The sequence below is a fragment of the Nyctereutes procyonoides genome, unplaced genomic scaffold (genome assembly GCF_905146905.1).
Source record: "Nyctereutes procyonoides isolate TBG_1078 unplaced genomic scaffold, NYPRO_anot_genome, whole genome shotgun sequence".
Lineage (NCBI taxonomy): Eukaryota > Metazoa > Chordata > Mammalia > Carnivora > Canidae > Nyctereutes > Nyctereutes procyonoides.
Genome location: NW_026575132.1, coordinates 28,570,671 through 28,586,119, shown reverse-complemented (window position 1 = coordinate 28,586,119; position 15,449 = coordinate 28,570,671). Strand labels below are relative to the sequence as shown.

General features: G+C 50.2%; 1 protein-coding gene and 1 long non-coding RNA gene across 3 annotated transcripts; one reads left to right on the top strand and one right to left on the bottom strand.

Moving 5' to 3' along the window:
• Window positions 1–9,634: 9,634 nt before the first annotated feature.
• On the bottom strand, window positions 9,635–12,077 carry LOC129523049 (uncharacterized). 2 transcript variants are annotated; one of them, XR_008667035.1, is made up of 3 exons: window positions 12,007–12,077; window positions 11,391–11,627; window positions 9,635–10,375 (listed from the first exon to the last, which is right to left on the bottom strand). It is a non-coding gene; the product is annotated as an uncharacterized LOC129523049 (long non-coding RNA). The 2 variants fall into 2 exon arrangements; XR_008667036.1 differs by lacking the exon at window positions 12,007–12,077 and adding an exon at window positions 11,628–11,857 and having other exon boundaries at window positions 11,391–11,526.
• A 774-nt stretch (window positions 12,078–12,851) lies between these two features.
• On the top strand, window positions 12,852–13,956 carry LOC129523048 (RING finger protein 223). The gene is made up of 2 exons (XM_055345699.1): window positions 12,852–13,700; window positions 13,736–13,956. The coding sequence occupies exons 1-2, from the start codon at window positions 13,010–13,012 to the stop codon at window positions 13,954–13,956; spliced, it is 912 nt and encodes a 303-aa protein (XP_055201674.1). The 5' UTR covers window positions 12,852–13,009.
• The last annotated feature ends 1,493 nt before the right edge of the window (window positions 13,957–15,449 follow it).

The window sequence follows — 15,449 nt, the reverse complement described above, 5'->3', positions numbered from 1 at the left end:
CACCTCAATTCCTATCATCCAGCTTTGACAATTTTTATACATTGTGACAATCTTATTTCTTCTATTCTCACACTTTTATTATTTTAAAGATTTTATTTATTTTTGAGAGAGAGAGAAAAAAAAAGAGAGAGAGAGAGACAGGGGAGGAGGAGAAGGAGAGGGACAAGGAGACTCCGTCTTGAGCATGGAGCCCAACCCTGGGCTCTATCCCAGGACCCCAAGCTCACGACCTGACATGAAATCAAGAGCTGGAGCTGAATCAGCCAAGCCTCCCAGGTGCCCCTCTCCACTTTTAAGTGTATTTATTGATACATTTATTTTTGCTGGGGTATATTAAAGCAAACCCAAGATGTCACACTCTTTTTCCTCCAATCCTTCGGTAGACAGAGAAGATAAGAACTTTTCTCATAATCCCACTGCTGTTATTATTGCAAACAAAATCAACAGTAACCCCCTCATATCACCTAATGGCAAGTCTGGAGGTTCCACCTCACCTGCCTGGGCTCCCTGGCTCCAGGGAAGGGGCCGGGACACACCTGCCCAACACCTCAGTCTCCTGCATGTCATCTCCCCACAGGCCCCTGCCCAGCCGGCCTTATCTAAGCTCCTCACCAGGCCTCTCTCCCGAGGTGGTATCCCCCTGCCACCTCCGCAGAGCCACCAAGGTACAACAGCTCGGGGGAGTGTGTGTGTGTGCACGTGCACATGCACATGCATGTGCACACTGAAAAACACACTGGTTTTAGTTTAATACCTTCACATTAGCCCATATTATCCAGTTCACCTATGTTTTCCTGGAGTTATGTTCAGGGTGCCATGGGAACAGTGGACCACCGTTAAAATAAATAATGGGAAATGAAAGACCTTCTCCAGTGGCAGGTGCAATATTATAAGCTCCTGATTTATAAGCCTCCCCTTCCATTTTTCTTGAATAACAGCCAAAGAACAAACTTAGCTTTGCCAAAAACCTGGTTCCTTCTTTTCCAGCTTACAAATGACCTTTTTTGGGGTAACGGTTCAGTCAGGACTCTGGGCTTCTCTGTTTACTCTGGATGGCATCAGGGGCCAAAGAGGGCAGAGGCAGGGGGTGGGTAGGAGCCTCTGCTCAGGTGGCCATCCCCCCACCCTGGTCCCCAGTGCACCTAATGCTCTGTTGCTGGCACTTCCACTCTTGGGCTCATCTGCCTCTTTCCTCTTCCAAGCACGATCTCCCTCTGGACTGTCTCAGACACACCAGCTCTGCACTCAGACTCAGGAGAGCACTGGAGCAGCAGCACACTTGGAACCGGGTGGCTCAATGAGCTGTATCAAACTCTGCCCACGTGGAACTGCCCCGACCCCACTGCTAAAATATCCTCTGGGCCTTCAGGGTGCAGCTTCTCCTAGGGGCTTGGAATCTCTCTAGAGGATATGTTCTAGACGTGAGAGACAAACATTCATGTCCTGGAATCCCCTAAACTATATCCAGGTTACTATCACTCCCACTCCAGTTTTTAGTTCAAGAGGGGCTCAATAGGAAAAGCTTTTGCAAACGCATCTGGACATCCCTGTACGGCTCCCCCTTCTTTTCAAAGCTTCTCCCCACATCTCAACTGGAGTCCTGCCAGAAGCGAACCAGGAGCTAAGAGGTGATCCCAAAGGAACGCCAATAAGAGAGTAAGGAAGCAGGAAAGGGAAGACAGCCACTGGAGGATGCCCTGTCAAGCCAACTCCCACTGTGAGCGTCGGGAGCTTCATTCTGCTGGGGAAACAATGACAGCAAGGAGAAAACGCACGCCTCAGAATTCACATGCCTGAGGAGGGATGAGGGAGCTGGGGTATGAATACACCAGCTCTCAGAAGTCCTTGGTTGAGGGCTACTATGGGGGTCATTAATTTCTTAATACTCCAGGTAGCCAAGAAGCCTTTGGTTGAGAAAGAAAGTTCTCAGGGATGGAAATACAGGCGCTGGTGCTACTATGACAAAAAAAAAAACTGCTTTTACATTATTCTATTTTATGGCCAAGTTTCCTCCTGGGTCTACTGCAGCCCACTGGTGGACTGTAATGGGCTGGGAAATAGTGCTTCTCTCAGCTCTTTTGCAACAGAGTAGGACCTGGGGGAGATGCAACCTGGGGACCAGTCACTGGTTATGAGCAGCCTTACTGGGGGCTGCAGAGCTTATATGGTCAAGAAAATAATGACCCCTAATGACATCCACATGTGAATCCCAAGAACCTATGGATATTTTACTTTACATATGTGCACAGGGGACTTTGCAGATGTGACGAGTTACAGATTTGGAGACAGGGAGGGTATCCTGGATTATGAAGGAGGGCACGGTGCAATCACAGGATCCTTAGAAGAGGAAGGCAGGAGGGTCAGAGCCAGAGTCAGAGGAAATGTGAGTTGGGAGTGATGCAGCCATGAGGCAAGGAACGCAGGCATCCTCCACCAACTGGAATAGTCAAGGAAACAGACTCCCGCCGGCCAAAGCCTTCAGGGAAACATAGTTTTGATTCTAGTTGCATTTACCCTGTGGTCTTGGATAAGTGATTTGGAGCTTCAAGACCTATATTAGCACCCTTATTGGAAAACGGAAGAAGAAAAACAAAGAAATGGCAAGATATTGCTGTGAAGGTCTACACATGTAAGAACGGAAGCATCTTTTCCAATTTCTTAAATAAAAGAAAAAAAACATTTTAAGACACAAGAGTCCGTGCCACTCTGACCTATTTTCCAGCTTGTTTAGAACCGATTCTGCTTCACTTTGGTGTGTAGACACTCAGCAGCCGTGGTGACCGTCCGCTGACCAAAAGCCAAGCACAGTACCCACTTGTCCGCCAGCTGCTGGGAGCTCTGGGATGTCAAACACGTCATCGGTTTACACGAGCAACGGCAAATACAGGGACTAAACCCCTGAGGCCTCTGGCTATTCTTTTTTGGTGAGCAGCTCTAATAATTACATTCACAGAACGCTAAAACTCTTAAAAGCAACTAATAGTCCTTGGGGAGCACAGCCAGACATGCATTTTCTTGCATAAACTACAGTTTAAACACAGAAACACAAAGCAGTGACAAAATATTAAAACACCAAAACTGCGGGATGCCCAGATGGCTCAGCGGTGGAGCATCTGCCTTCAGCTCAGGGCGTGACCTTGGGGTCCCAGGATCCAGTCCCACATCGGGGTCCCTGCAGGGAGCCTGCTTCTCCCTCTGCCTGTGTCTCTGTCTCTCTCTGTGTGTGTCTCTCATGAATAAATAAGTTAAAAATCTTTTTTAAAAAGCACCAAAAATCCAACAAAACTAGAAAATACTCAAAGAAATGGATTTATTATGTCAACTACAAAATCTACCTGATTATTCTTTCTTCACTCATATCTCGCTGAAACAAAATTAACACAAGCAATAGGAAAAGAAATGATCTTATATACTACCATGAAGCTCTTGAAGAGAAAAAAGTTATTCTTTTTGAAAAAACTCCTCCTGCATGAACACATATATTAACAAAATGAAAGCATTTCCTTGGGTGATAAAATGTGTTTCTAAATAACAACTCAAATTTAGAAACACATTTTATGTGTTAAGGATAATTAATGCTTAATACAATGTGAAGTCATCCGGCCACTACATTTTGGAAATTGCATTTTTCAAGGAAAATGGTCTACAAAAATCCCACTTCTGAGAATTAGAGAATTAATCCAAAATATAGCAAAAGCTATATGATGATTTTAATTGCCAGGTGATCTACAGCAGCAAAATATTCTCCCCAAATATCCATTAATGAAAGAAAGCATAAGAAAATTATGGCAGAGGGGTGCCTGGGTGGTTCAATGGGTTAAGCATCTGACTCTTGATCTCAGCTCAGGTCTTGATCTCAGGGTTGTGAGCTCAAGCCCCATGCTGGGTGCCACACCCAAAAAGAAAATTAAAAAAGGAAAATTATGGTAGGGTTGTTGGATAAAATGTTAATTAGCCATTTTAAAATCACATATTCCTGGGGTGCCTGGGTGGTTAGGTATCTGCCTTCGGCTCAGGTCATGACCCCAGGGTCCTGGGACTGAGCCCTGGGTGGGGCACTCTGCTCATTGGGAACCTGCTTCCCCCTCTCCTGATGCCCCTCCCCCTGTGCACGTTTGCTGTCTCTCATGATCTCTCTCTCTCAAATAAATAAATAAATAAATAAATAAATAAATAAAATCGTTAAAAAAATAAAATAAAATCATTTGTTCATTGAAAAATATTTATTAAAAAAAAGAAAAATATTTATTGAGCATCTACTATATGCTAGGTACAATCCCATCCATTGTGGATGGGGCCGGGAACAAAATACAAAAACCCTATCCTGCATAGACTCCTGTGAATACGAGGTGGGGGACAGACAGTAAACAAAACAGCTAGTGAAATACATGACATGTGTATGCAGGACTGGCTTGTCACACAGCACTACACTCGGAGCTTTAATGCTCTGCCAGCAAGTTTCTTGAAATCCTTTTTTTAAAGATTTTATTTATTTATCTGAGAGAGAGAAAGGGAGCTGAGCAGCGAGGGGTGGAGAGGTGGGAAAGAAAGACTCTGAAGCAGGCTCTGCACTGAGCGCTGAGCCTGACGTGGGGCTCGATCCCATGACCGCGAGATCACGACCTGAGCGGAAACCAAGAGTCGGGGGCTTCACCGACTGAGCCACCCAGGTGCCCAAGGCTTCTTGGAAGTTCTTAATAATTTTTAAAGAAGCGTTCCACGTTTTCAGATTGCACCAGGCCCTGAGAATTATGCAGTTACAGAATGAAATAGGGCAGGTAAGGACAGGAAGTGGGAGGAGGTAGCGATTTTGGATCAGGGGGTCAGCATCAAGCGTCACTGTTAGGCTACTCGGGCGAGGAGACAAAGGACGTCCCGATTATAAAAAGTGGCAATGTCATGGAAAAATGCGTATTGCGTATTGGTTGACAACTGAGACATGAAAACGGTGGTTTTTGGACTCAGGACCAAAGCCTGGGACGCATCCTCAGGAACGGCCTCAATCCCTCCCTCCGCACATCAGCAGGGCCGCCAGCCTTGTGTTCACGCACAGAATCGGGGCCGTCCCAGGGACTCCGGGCGCCTTCTTCTACTTGGTTAACCAGAGCCACACACCCCGGTTCCTCGTTTCTAAACTTGCCCTCTGACCTCTTCTTGGCACAGCAGCTATGGTGAGTCCCTTGAAACCCAAAGCAGATCCTGCACTTCTCTGTTCAAAACCCTTCAATAGGGTATCCCTGGGTGGCTCAGCGGTTTAGCGCCTGCCTTCCACCCACAGCATAATCCTGAAGTCCAGGGACGGAGTCTCACATCAGGCTCCCTGCATGGAGTCTGCTTCTCTCTCTCTGTATCTGTCATGAGTAAATAAATAAAATCATATTAAAAAAAACCTTTAATAGCTTCTCATTTCATTCTAACTAAAAACCAAGAATCGCTAACATGGCGTGCAAGACCCTACATGATCATCTCTACTCTGACACCTTCAGTGGCCTCATCGCCTGTCCCCTCGCCTACCTCACTCGGCTCCTGCCGTGGGCTGCTGTTCCTGGAACACATCAGGTAAGCTCTCACCTCAGGACCTCTGAACGTGCTCTTCGCTTTGCCTGGGCGCTCTTGGAGTACCACATGGTTCTGTCCCTCACTTTCTTAATGTCTTTGCTCAAACATCACTTAATTAGATGGGACTTCCTGCCCTCTTTATTTAAAATAGCAGTCCACCCCCCCTTGACACCTGATGTATTTTATTCCATAGTCGTTTCCACTTCCTATCATGTTACCTATCAATTTATTTGTTGACTGTGTCTCTCCACCAGACACGTACACACAAGAATATAAGCTTCATGAGGGCAAGCATTTTGTCTGTTTCGTTCACTGTGTGATTTACCTTGTCAACCTGAAAAACACAATCTGGTACAAGGGAGACACCATAGTCGTTTGAATGAATAAATCAAATAGGTGTAAGGCAAAACATGGATATTACTATCACAAGTATGTAAAACATAAACCTAAGTGAATAAACTCAGTGATGGTAATAGCTATGCTGAAGTACTGGGTTCTAGGTGATTTTAGAACTCTCTTCTAAAAGAGCCGGCACCTGGCTGGCTCCATTGGTGGAGCGTGGGACTCCGATTTTGGGGTTGTAGGTTCAAACCCTACATTGGGTGTAGAGATTATTTTAAAATAAGCAAACACAGATATTTGAAAAAAATAATAAAATTCTCTTTCCTGAATTTTCTTCCAAGTAGTTGAACCATTTCTATACATTTTTAAAAATTACAATTATCTGCACATTGTAAAAAGTATTAAGATACTCTAATGTGGTAAATACTAAACCAAATGCTTCCTTGGAAGATTTTGCACACCTGGCTTACTAGATTTTACCTGAGGTGATACAAATGCACAGTGAGCAGAGATGTCTCAATCCCAAGAACTGTCAGTGGCCTTGGGATCAACTTGACTTAATCACTATTGATGTTAACTTTGCACGACTGAAGAGTTTTTATTCTGAATTGTTTTTTATTTACCAAAAAAGAAATGACAATTTCCCTAAAAAGAGAATCCTTCAAGTTTAAAAAAATCTTTTCCTTTAAGTTTTTAAGATTTTTTTTATTTATTTGCTTATTTTCTTTAAATATTTTATTTATTCATAAGAGAGAGAGAGGGACGCAGGGGGAGAGGCAGAAGCAGGCTCCTCTGGGAGCCTGACTGTTGTCTTCAGTCCTTTTTAAACTTGAGCAAAAGTCCAGCAGCTGTCCAGCCGCATTCCAAGGACTACTAGCCATGAGACTTGGAAAATGACTTTAATTCTTTGAGTCTCAGTTAAGTCATCAGTGAGGTGCCAGTGATAGACTCTGTGACACTCAAGAACCCAACCAGCTATAGGGTGCCTGGTAGCTCAGTCAGTTGAGTATCATGATCTTGGGGTTGTGGGATCGAGCCCTGCACTGGGCTCCATGCTCAGTGGGGAGCCTGCTTGAATTCTCTCTCCCTCTCCTTCTGCCCCTCCCCCTTCATGTAGGCACTAGCTCTCTCTCTTTCTCCCTAAAATAAATAAATATATTTTTTAAAAGAACTCATCCAACTATATGCATCTCTGCTTGTGGGAATTATAAATGGTTCAGGAAAGGTTGAATGCAGAAGGCAGCAGACCCTCTAGGCCTATGAAGGTCAAGAAAGGCCTAGGTGGTTGACTTGGGGAGAAGGGAGCAGAAACAGGGAAATGCAATGAAAGGTCACAGCCATCACTAAAACCAGCTCTGCTTTTTGGAGGTTTTATGCCAACAGTCTAGCATAAGCAATCTGGATTTTCTCAACTTTTTTTAAATTGAAGTTTTCTTCTTTTTTTTTTTTTTTTTTAAGATTTTATCTGTCCATTCATGAGAGACCCAGAGAGAGGCAAGGACACAGGCAGATTCCAGACGCTCAACCGCTAAGCCCCCCAGGCACCCCTTATTCATATATTTTAGAGAGAGGGCACGTATAACACCCCTGTGCCCAGGAGCGAGCGGGGGAGGGCAAGAGGGGGAGGGAGAGGCATAAGCATACTCTGCACCAAGTTTAGAGTCTGAGGAGGGGCTGAAGTCCAATGCTAAATCCACCGAGCTGCCCAGGCACCCCAGAAAAAGCATCTTTTGAGTCGAGGCAATTTGGGCCTGTTTAGGTGGCTTCTTTCTGTAACACGTTTGTGGCACTTGCCATGCACTAGGCAATATTTGTTGTGAAGCTCAACAAATATTAACTCATCGTGACCCTGCAACAACCCTACGAAGTAGATACTACTCTCCCATTTCCCAGGACAGAAAACAGAGGAACAGAATCTGGTTAAGTAACTTCTCCGGGACTACACAGCTAGCAAGCATACAGTAGGTTAGACCATACTGCCTCTACACAGCAGAAGACTTATCACCGTAAATGGAACACGTTAGTTCTTGTAGAAGTCGTGTCTCTACAGTACAGAGCAACGAGATCTAGCTCCTAAAGCAACCTCTTAATTGACAGGGGTCCCTCTTGAGAGTTCCAGTTCCAGCCCAGCCACCGCTCCCAGGCTCAAACTCCCACAGGCACTCCTGCCGTGTGCTGACGGTCGACCAGCCCGCTGTCTACAGAATTAAGCCCAGCCCTGCTAGTACAGCATCCCCGGCTCCCTGGACAGGGTCTACACTGCACGCTCTCTCTGAAGTAGGCCACCTGCCCTCAGCACGTCTGCTTTCCCTGCTGCCTTGAATATCTTTCTCTCTGCAGCTTCTAAACCATCTACAATTCACGGACCATGAGTCTGTGGAACCTTTGTATTTCCCTAGAGGCAGAAATAACATCTCTCCTTTTTATTCCCACCAGACCTTGTCCCTGGACCACAACTTGCCTCATTCTGCCTCTGAGTTCTGCACGCATGTTTAACATCCTCTGTTAAAGTCTTGGTTTCTGGAGGCCAGGTACCTCGTCACATGGCATCGATGCCTGCCAGAACAGGACCGCAGTAAACGTCCAACCGAATCAAACCCGTTTCTATTTTAAAATGTCAACTTTAAAAAATATATATTTTATTTACTTATTCATGAGACAGACAGAGAGAGAGAGAGAGAAAGAGAGAAAGAAAGGCACAGACACAGGCAGAGGGAGAAGCAGGCTCCATGCAAGGAGCCCGACGTGGGGCTCTATCCCGGGGCCTCCAGGATCACGCCCTGGGCTGAAGGCGGCACCAAACCACTGAGCCACCCGGGCTGCCCCAAAATGTCAACTTTTTGATTGACTCATGTACTACTTGCTTCTGAGTGGCATTATCTGCCTATACATCTAGCCTTCCAATATTACCAATGAGATTTCACTTTGTCCTCATATTTTATACAGGACTTTATTTATTATGATTAACAGATCAATAATATGTGGTGAGATTCCTAGGTCAGGGCTCTTCCCCCTTGTCTTTCTGACTGAGATGCTAACTGGATCTCTGTCTCTGAATAATGGAAGACGTGGGTTAGAACCACTTTGTCGCTATTGGCTCGTCACTGTAGGCTGCTTACACATACCTTCTAGGCCTCTCTCATGGGGACATTTGTGAGGACTGCTGAGATCCAAAATAGAAACCTCTGAGAGAACAATAACGAGTGTTAACAGGGGCTGGGAACTCGGTGTGTTATGTGTAGAACACACTCAAGCTTCACAGCAGACTTATGGAACTACTCATCCCTAGTCTAAAGTTTGGGAAACCGAGGCACAGAGAGGTTAACTAGCAAATCTAATGCTACACGGGGGGAGGGAGGAGGACACCTAGCATTTGGACCCAGGATGGTTAATCCTAAAGCTAAAACATTCTCTCTTTAGACCGTTGACGCAGAAAATACATATAAGTTACCATCGGTATCTTTCATTTATTCAGGTCTTCAAAAAGAGTCATGCAGCCAATAATGAGTGTCTAACATAATCAAGGCTGGAGCAGAGCTCATGAGCAAAGCCAGTTCAAACTCTGATGTGAATATTGAGTCCCTTGTTCCTGACCTAAGATCCCTTTTGACACAGTTTTTTTTTACCACAGGGAAAGCCTAATTCCTACACGAATGACCGAGCTTCACTACTCACGGCTGCAGGCGACACTGTGAGCAGTGGGCCTTACAGCTCATTAGGGCAGAAGCCCATGGCCTGCGGCACACAAACTTACACCCTTCAAGCATGTCGTGGCTCCTCGTTGCACTGATAGAAGCCCCGCTGTGATGCCTTTATGAGTCCTAAAAAACGGGTGATTGGCCCCAGGATATAAATGATTGGAGATGCTGGGTCCCTTTAAAAAGCCATCCAAACGCAGAGTAAATTCCAGCATTGCTAACTAAATCCTGGTACTTATTTATGATCCCATCAATAGAATGTATTGTGGACAAGAGCTGTACCTGGACCTCTCAAAGAGGGTGCTAGGGGAACTCAGGGACCATAAGCCATAGGAGAAATGCTGGTAGCTTCTAAATAATTCCTTTCGGCTCTCAAGGCAATGTTTGCTTGCGCTAGTTGAAAGCTGGAAAATGTTTTTGCTTTTGGTTTCCCCATAACCAAATCTGTGACTTTGGTAGAGACCTGTGATCCTCAAACTACTCCCAGGGGTCAGCTTACCCCCGTGTCACCACTGGGAAAGAGTGGCTACTGACACTAAACGTCTGACAACGCACAGATCTGCACCACGACAGAGAATTATCCAGCTCAAAATGTCAATAGTGCTGAGGCTAAGAAACTCTCCCATTGCCCCATGCTCCATTTCTCCATCCTGCCATCTGATGCTGAGAATGCATAACAGAGTGAAAATTCAAAATCTTCCTTTGTTTTGCCCAAATGCATACATGTGGACTTGCAGAACTCTTTTTCCATCCCCTCTTTGGTATGTCCTAGGAACCTGGTGGGTGGGAAGGACAAGACATAAACACACACTAGCTCTCCTAGTTCTGTGCTTCTTTTTTCCTCATGCCCTGTTTTTAAATGTTTTCTACATCAGCATTATGCCTCTTGTCAGTAAGGGATGATCAAGGTTTAAGTAGATAGAAGAGGGGCACCTTGGTGGCTCAGGTCATGATCCCATAGTCCAGGGATTGAGCCCAGAGTCCAGGCTAGGACATGATCCCAGGGTCCAGGGATTGAGTCCCGGTCCAACTCCCCACTCAGCGGGGTGTCTGCTTCTTCCTCTGCCTCTCCCCCATGCCCCCCACTTGTGCTCGCTCTCTTTCTCTCTCCCAAATACACAAGTAAAATCTTTCATTACTTTTAAAGATTTTATTTATTTGAGGGACAGCGAGAAAGGGAGAGAGAGCAGAGAGAGAGAGAGAGGAAGAGGGAGAAGCAGACTCTCCACTGTGCAGAGAGCCTGACATGGGGCTCGCTCCCAGGACCATGAGATCATGACCTGAGCCAAAGGCAGATGTTTAACCAACTGAACCACCCAGGCGCTCCACGGTAAAATCTTTTTAAAAAATTAAATATTTTTAAAAAGGCTTAAGTAGAAGAACGCAGTTTAAAACTGCACATAAAACAATAAATAAAAAAAATAATAAAACTGCACATAAAATGCAGGATCCTGGGCTCTTCACAACCATACAGCTCAAGGAGGGAAAGAGGACAGGCAGCCAGTTCCTTCACTGAGAGTTGGCTTGGATAATTTTGTAATATTCCAAGGCCAGGCGAGGGCCTTGTCCTGATGGCCCATCACCCTGCCCTCTACTCATCACAGCTCTCATCACAAAATGACATGCTTTAAGAAGCAAATCATATTTATCAAATTCGAAGCTAGGAAATGGAAAGGTAAAGGAGTCTCTAATGAGTTTTCCTAAGATGCCTCACACTTAAAGACATGTATCGCACTCGCTCTTCACCAACAGTAAAAAGTAAATGTACTTTCAAATGTCATAGAAACTTACAAGTTGTTTACGACAATTCCTGCTCTGGTGGCTTTTTGGTTTCCCTCTGTCCTCTCGCTCCCACTGCTTCCGTGTTCATTCGTCCGTCCTTTCCACAAACATTCTCTGGAGTGTCTCACTGCCTTCTGCAGAGAACCTGGAGAAAAAGTGGAAATGCTCCTACTTCATGGGAACCCAGAGAACCATCCTCTTCCTCTCCCTTGCTGCAGTTCTCTCTTCATGGGGAGGATGTCCAACCTGGAGAAACGGGGAAACAGAACTTTCTGGTGAAGAGTATCTGAACAGGGATCCCTGGGTGGCGCACGGTTTGGCGCCTGCCTTTGGCCCAGGGCGCGATTCTGGAGACCCCGGATTGAATCCCACGTCGGGCTCCCGGTGCATGGAGCCTGGTTCTCCCTCTGCCTATGTCTCTGCCTTCTCTCTCTCTCTCTATCATAAAATAAATAAAAATAAAAAAAATTAAAAAAAGAGTATCTGAACAGCCCCTTTCGGATGGTCCCCCCCACATCCTACTAGGTGCTCCTTTGAGAAGTGCTGCCTCTTGGTAACCTGCCCAGTGGGGGGGGGGGTTCCATCAGTTTTCATAAATCAGGAAGACCTGTGCCCTGTCACTCACCGAATTTTGGGCTCTCCACATTTGCATATTAAACGTTTAAGTGGAAGTAGCTGGATGGTGCCAGGGGTTAGTTGAGCCGGACTTTGAAATTCCCGGAACCTGTTTGACAACAACGCTTCCCCCCTGCTGCCTCTGGAAACGCCTGCGCACCAGAGAGAGCGACCTCCTCCCCTGTGGTCAGCGCCAGAGGATCAGCAGGACCTGGCCGCGAGCATAAATCTCAGCCAGCGGGATCTCAAGGGGCAAAGACGCATTCTGATTAGCTCCAAAATTTCCTCCAATGGGTGGAATGAGGATGCCCGCCCTCGGCTCCCAGCCTGCCAGGGCTGCAGGGCCGCCTGGGCTTTGCGAGCGCGAGTGGAACGTGTAACCGGCTGGGCCACGGCCGGCGCTCGCCCTCGGACGGAGCGATGCGATCACCGAGGACCGGACCCCGCGCTGCCGCCGCCCCTCCCCGCGCGGGTCCCGCAGTGCATCGCCGGTGAGCTCGGGGGCGGGGGAGGGGGACCCGGCCGGGCTCGGCCCCAGGCCCAGGGGAGCCAGCACCCGGCGACGCGGACCCCGGGAGCACCGCGGGGCGCAGGGGCAGGGGCGCGCAGGGCCAGGCTGCCCCGCCCCCGTTCGCCGGGAGGGGAGGGGCGGGGCGGGGGAGGGGTGCACGGCGCCGCATCCCTAAGCGGCCGCAACCCAAATTTCGTCCCCGCATCCCCCCCCCCCGCCCAGCCTCCCTCCACTTCCGATTCCAAGCGCAACGGAAGGCGACATCCAGCGGGGCCAGGACAGCGGCTCCGCGCGGCTCGAGAGGCGCGGCGGGGCGGCGCCGGGGGGCGGGGGGAGGCGGTCGCCGCTGCGCCCCCGCCCGGCCCCGCCGGCGCCGCCTCCCCCGCCAGGCGACAGCAGCCCGAGGGGGACGCGGAGGCGCCTCCTGCCGCCCGCAGCCCAGGCGGCCGCCGCGGGGCACGAAGGCGCCTCCCCCCGCCCCCGATGAGGGGCGCGCCCCGCCATGGCCGCGCCGGCGAGCGACAGCGGCGGCCACGGGAGCCCGACCGGCAGGCGCGGGGGCGCGGCAGGCGCCGGGGAGGCCGCGGCCGCGGGGGTCCTCCCGCCGCTCGAGGACTACGAGTGCAAGATCTGCTACAACTACTTCGACGCGGACCGGCGCGCGCCCAAGCTGCTGGCCTGCCTGCACACCTTCTGCCAGGAGTGCCTGCGCCAGCTGCAGCTCCGCGCCGCCCCCGCGCCCCCCGCGCCCCCCGCCGCCGCCGCCGCCGCCGCGCCTGAGCGCCCCCCGCGCCCGCCGCCCCGGCTCGGCCCGCCCGGCGCCATCGCCTGCCCCGTGTGCCGCCACCGCACCCCGCTGCCCGACAGCCGCGTGCACGGCCTGCCCGTCAACACCAAGCTCGCCGACGCCCTCCCGCTGGCCCTGCGCGCCGCGCACGACCCGCTGCCCCAGGACCGCCTCCCGCCCGCCGCCCCGGCCCCCACCCCGGCCCCCGCCCCCGCCCCGCCCGCGGAGGACGCCGCCCGCCGGCCCCGCGCCCGCCTGCGCGCCCCGGGCGCCTACGACAGCTGCCGGGACTGCAAGCGCGCGGCGCTCACCGCCGGCTGCGTGTGCGTCGTCTTCTCCTTCCTCTCCATGGTGGTGCTGCTCTTCACCGGCCTCATCTTCGTCAACCACTACGGCGGCGGCGGCGGCGGGGCGGCGGGGGCGGGGGCGGCCCTCTCGGAGGCGCGGCGCCCCCTGGAGCTGCCCCGGGGGCCGGGTCGCCGTCGCCCTCGCCCGTGGGGCCCATCTGCCTGTCGGTGGCCAGCATCCTGGCGCTCTTCTCGGTCGTCGTCACCTGGGTCATCTGCTGGCTCAAGTACCGGCCCGAGGGCTCGGCGGGGGGCGGCGGGGGCGGCCCGAGGGCGCGGGCGGCGGCGGGCGGCGCGCGGAGGAGCGACACGTAGCGGGGCCGCCGGAGGGGAGGGGAGGGGCGGGGAGGGCGCCCCTCCCGCCGCCGCCGCCTGGTCCCCCGCCGCGCCCTCCCCGTGCGCCCCGTGCGCCCCTCCGCCGCCGCTGCCTCGCGGGCCCGGGTAGGGGCGGGGAGCGGGGAGCGGGCACGCGCCTTGCCCCGGACCGTGCAGCCTCCGCCGCCGTCCCCGCCAGAGCGCGCGAGCGGCCCCCCGGACTCCGAGGATTCGCGGAGAGAAGCGGCAGGAGCGGGACCCCGGCGGCCGCCCCGGCGAGTGGAGGGGAGCGGAGCGCGCGTGGGCGGCCGCGAAGGGCCGGAGCTGGCGGACACGTAGCCGGGAGCCGGGGCCGTCCCGGGGGCCAGCGGGCCGCGCCGGTGCCGACCGCAGCCCCCGCCCGGCAGGTGCGCTGCGCACGTGCGCGCCCCCGCCCCCACCCTGCGGACGGGCCGCCCAGCCCCTGCGCTCCGCGGGGGGACTCGGGGAGCTCCTGCCGGGAACTCATTTCATCTGCAACTGGACTCGGGGAGCCTCCGGAGCCGGCTCTCGTCTCTCAAAACTGACTTACTGTTGCCCCCACCTGGAAGATATCGAAAGCTATCCACGCAGGATCTGAGCTGTAGGCTCCTCCGCCTTTTTCCTTTTTTTAGTTCCTTTTTTTTTTTTGAATAATTTATGTTAGGACATATAAATCTGGAAGTTTAGGGCATTGAAATTTCCGGGAGACTCTGATAAACATATTTCCCCCATCCCTCCCGTCCGAGTCCATTTCAAAATTAGGAGCAGGAAATAGAGGAGTGTTGGTGATTGATTCAAGATCTTATACTGTGAAACAACTACTGGCTTTCAATTGACTGATAAAATAGAAAATAGCTCCCAAAGGCGAAAGTGAGGTCTTAACTGACAAGTCTTTCTTCCTTTGATTACAAATGTACATCACACTTATCAGGAAAATATCACTTTGAATTTAACCGTTTGATATTGTGGGAAATCACTGAGATGTTCGCGTCCGTCACATCAGAGGAAAAAGGATACATATCTACTGATTTTGTAACTAAAAAGATGAAAGGGTGGACTATTAGATGCCTTTTTAAGGAAAAAAAAACCACTGTTCCCAATGTATTTTATATGAAAACATTCTTTATTCCATCTTTTGACATTTGGAATAAGAGTTTTCATGTCTAAAAATCCCTAAGCTATTGAGGGTATGCTGTTGTTCCTCATGCATTTATGCAAGCTGTCTGCATGGTATCCTCACACTATTCTATTAACTTGAATGGAGCATTTGTATCTATTATAGAGGGAAGTAATTTATTGGTCATTGATAAGTGGTATGGCTGCAATTTAGGAATTGCCATATGGTGTGTTTTATGTCTGCATTGTCTTAATAAAAAACAAGAAGCATTTATAGAAAAACCTACTTTTACAGTCCGAGTTATGTGTATGACACTTTTCTTGAAATACACATCCCCCAACCAAATCCCAATTTC

Excerpts from the sequence above, each read along its gene's own strand:
- LOC129523048 (XM_055345699.1), top strand. The coding sequence starts at position 13,010 with ATGGCCGCGCCGGCGAGCGACAGCGGCGGCCACGGGAGCCCGACCGGC. Across the intron at positions 13,701-13,735 it reads CCACTACGGCGGCGGCGGCG|GCGCGGCGCCCCCTGGAGCT; the intron begins GCGGGGCGGCGG and ends GCCCTCTCGGAG.